The 1170-nt window shown below is 56.3% G+C and overlaps 1 protein-coding gene across 1 annotated transcript; it reads left to right on the plus strand.

The window, feature by feature from the left end:
- Positions 1–16: 16 nt before the first annotated feature.
- On the plus strand, positions 17–772 carry LOC102491395 (myosin-7-like; the record flags this gene model as incomplete). The annotated part of the gene is made up of 2 exons (XM_006160930.2): positions 17–327; positions 569–772. Coding segments are annotated over exons 1-2 (411 nt in total), but the record flags the coding sequence as incomplete, so codon positions are not given.
- Between the last annotated feature and the right edge of the window lie 398 nt (positions 773–1170).

Below are 1170 nucleotides of genomic sequence, written 5' to 3' on the forward strand. Positions count from 1 at the left end.
CTCCCCGGCCCCTCCCAGGCCTCCCTGGAGCATGAGGAGGGCAAGATCCTCCGGGCCCAGCTCGAGTTCAACCAGATCAAGGCAGAGATCGAGCGCAAGCTGGCAGAGAAGGACGAGGAGATGGAGCAGGCCAAGCGCAACCACCTGCGGGTGGTGGACTCGCTGCAGACCTCCCTGGACGCGGAGACGCGCAGCCGCAACGAGGCCCTGCGGGTGAAGAAGAAGATGGAGGGCGACCTCAACGAGATGGAGATCCAGCTCAGTCATGCCAACCGCCTGGCCGCCGAGGCCCAGAAGCAAGTCAAGAGCCTCCAGAGCTTGCTGAAGGTACATGGAGATGCGGAGCAGGAGGCCGCCTCATCCAGAGAGGGCACAGGCCTCTGCAGGCCTGGTTAAGTGGAGTGACCTCTGGATCTGGAGGCCCCAGAGCCCTCCCGCCCCTGGGTCATGGCACAGACCTCCTCCAGGCCCCTCCTGAGCCACCGCAGTGGGTGCTCCAGTTCAACCCAATACCCTTGGAAAGGGCACCAAGGGCTCCCTGTCTCATGACCATTCTCCGGACCCTCAGGACACCCAGATCCAGCTGGATGACGCGGTCCGGGCTAACGACGACCTGAAGGAGAACATCGCCATCGTGGAGCGGCGCAACACACTGCTGCAGGCCGAGCTGGAGGAGCTGCGGGCCGTGGTGGAGCAGACAGAGCGGTCTCGGAAGCTGGCCGAGCAGGAGCTGATCGAGACCAGTGAGCGCGTGCAGCTACTGCACTCCCAGGTAAGGGGGTCTGGGACTACCATGTGGAAACTCACTGAGTGTCAGAGCCCATGACAGCTATAGAAACCAGATGTTCTGAGGGAGTATGTCCAATCAGAGTTACAAATTATGTCATCTGTTGGACCAACTCTCATCCGTTAGTAGTAGCTACCAGAACCACTATCTAGAGAAGGGGGTCTAGACTTACAAGCTAAGAGTGTCGTGATTGATTGGTGATGCCTGCCAAAGTCACAAGATAGGGAGTATTGGAATGTATGCTGTTATTTGATATCCTTTATCTAGAAGATAATCTCCAGCTTGCTCTGTATGATGGGAGTGTGAGAATTCAAAGAAGCATAACTGCTTCTCCTTACTCACCAAACTGAGTAGAACACCTTTTTTTTTTTTTTTTTTTTTTT

The sequence above is a fragment of the Tupaia chinensis genome, unplaced genomic scaffold, assembly GCF_000334495.1.
Source record: "Tupaia chinensis unplaced genomic scaffold, TupChi_1.0 Scaffold134721_1, whole genome shotgun sequence".
NCBI classification, from domain to species: Eukaryota; Metazoa; Chordata; class Mammalia; order Scandentia; family Tupaiidae; genus Tupaia; species Tupaia belangeri.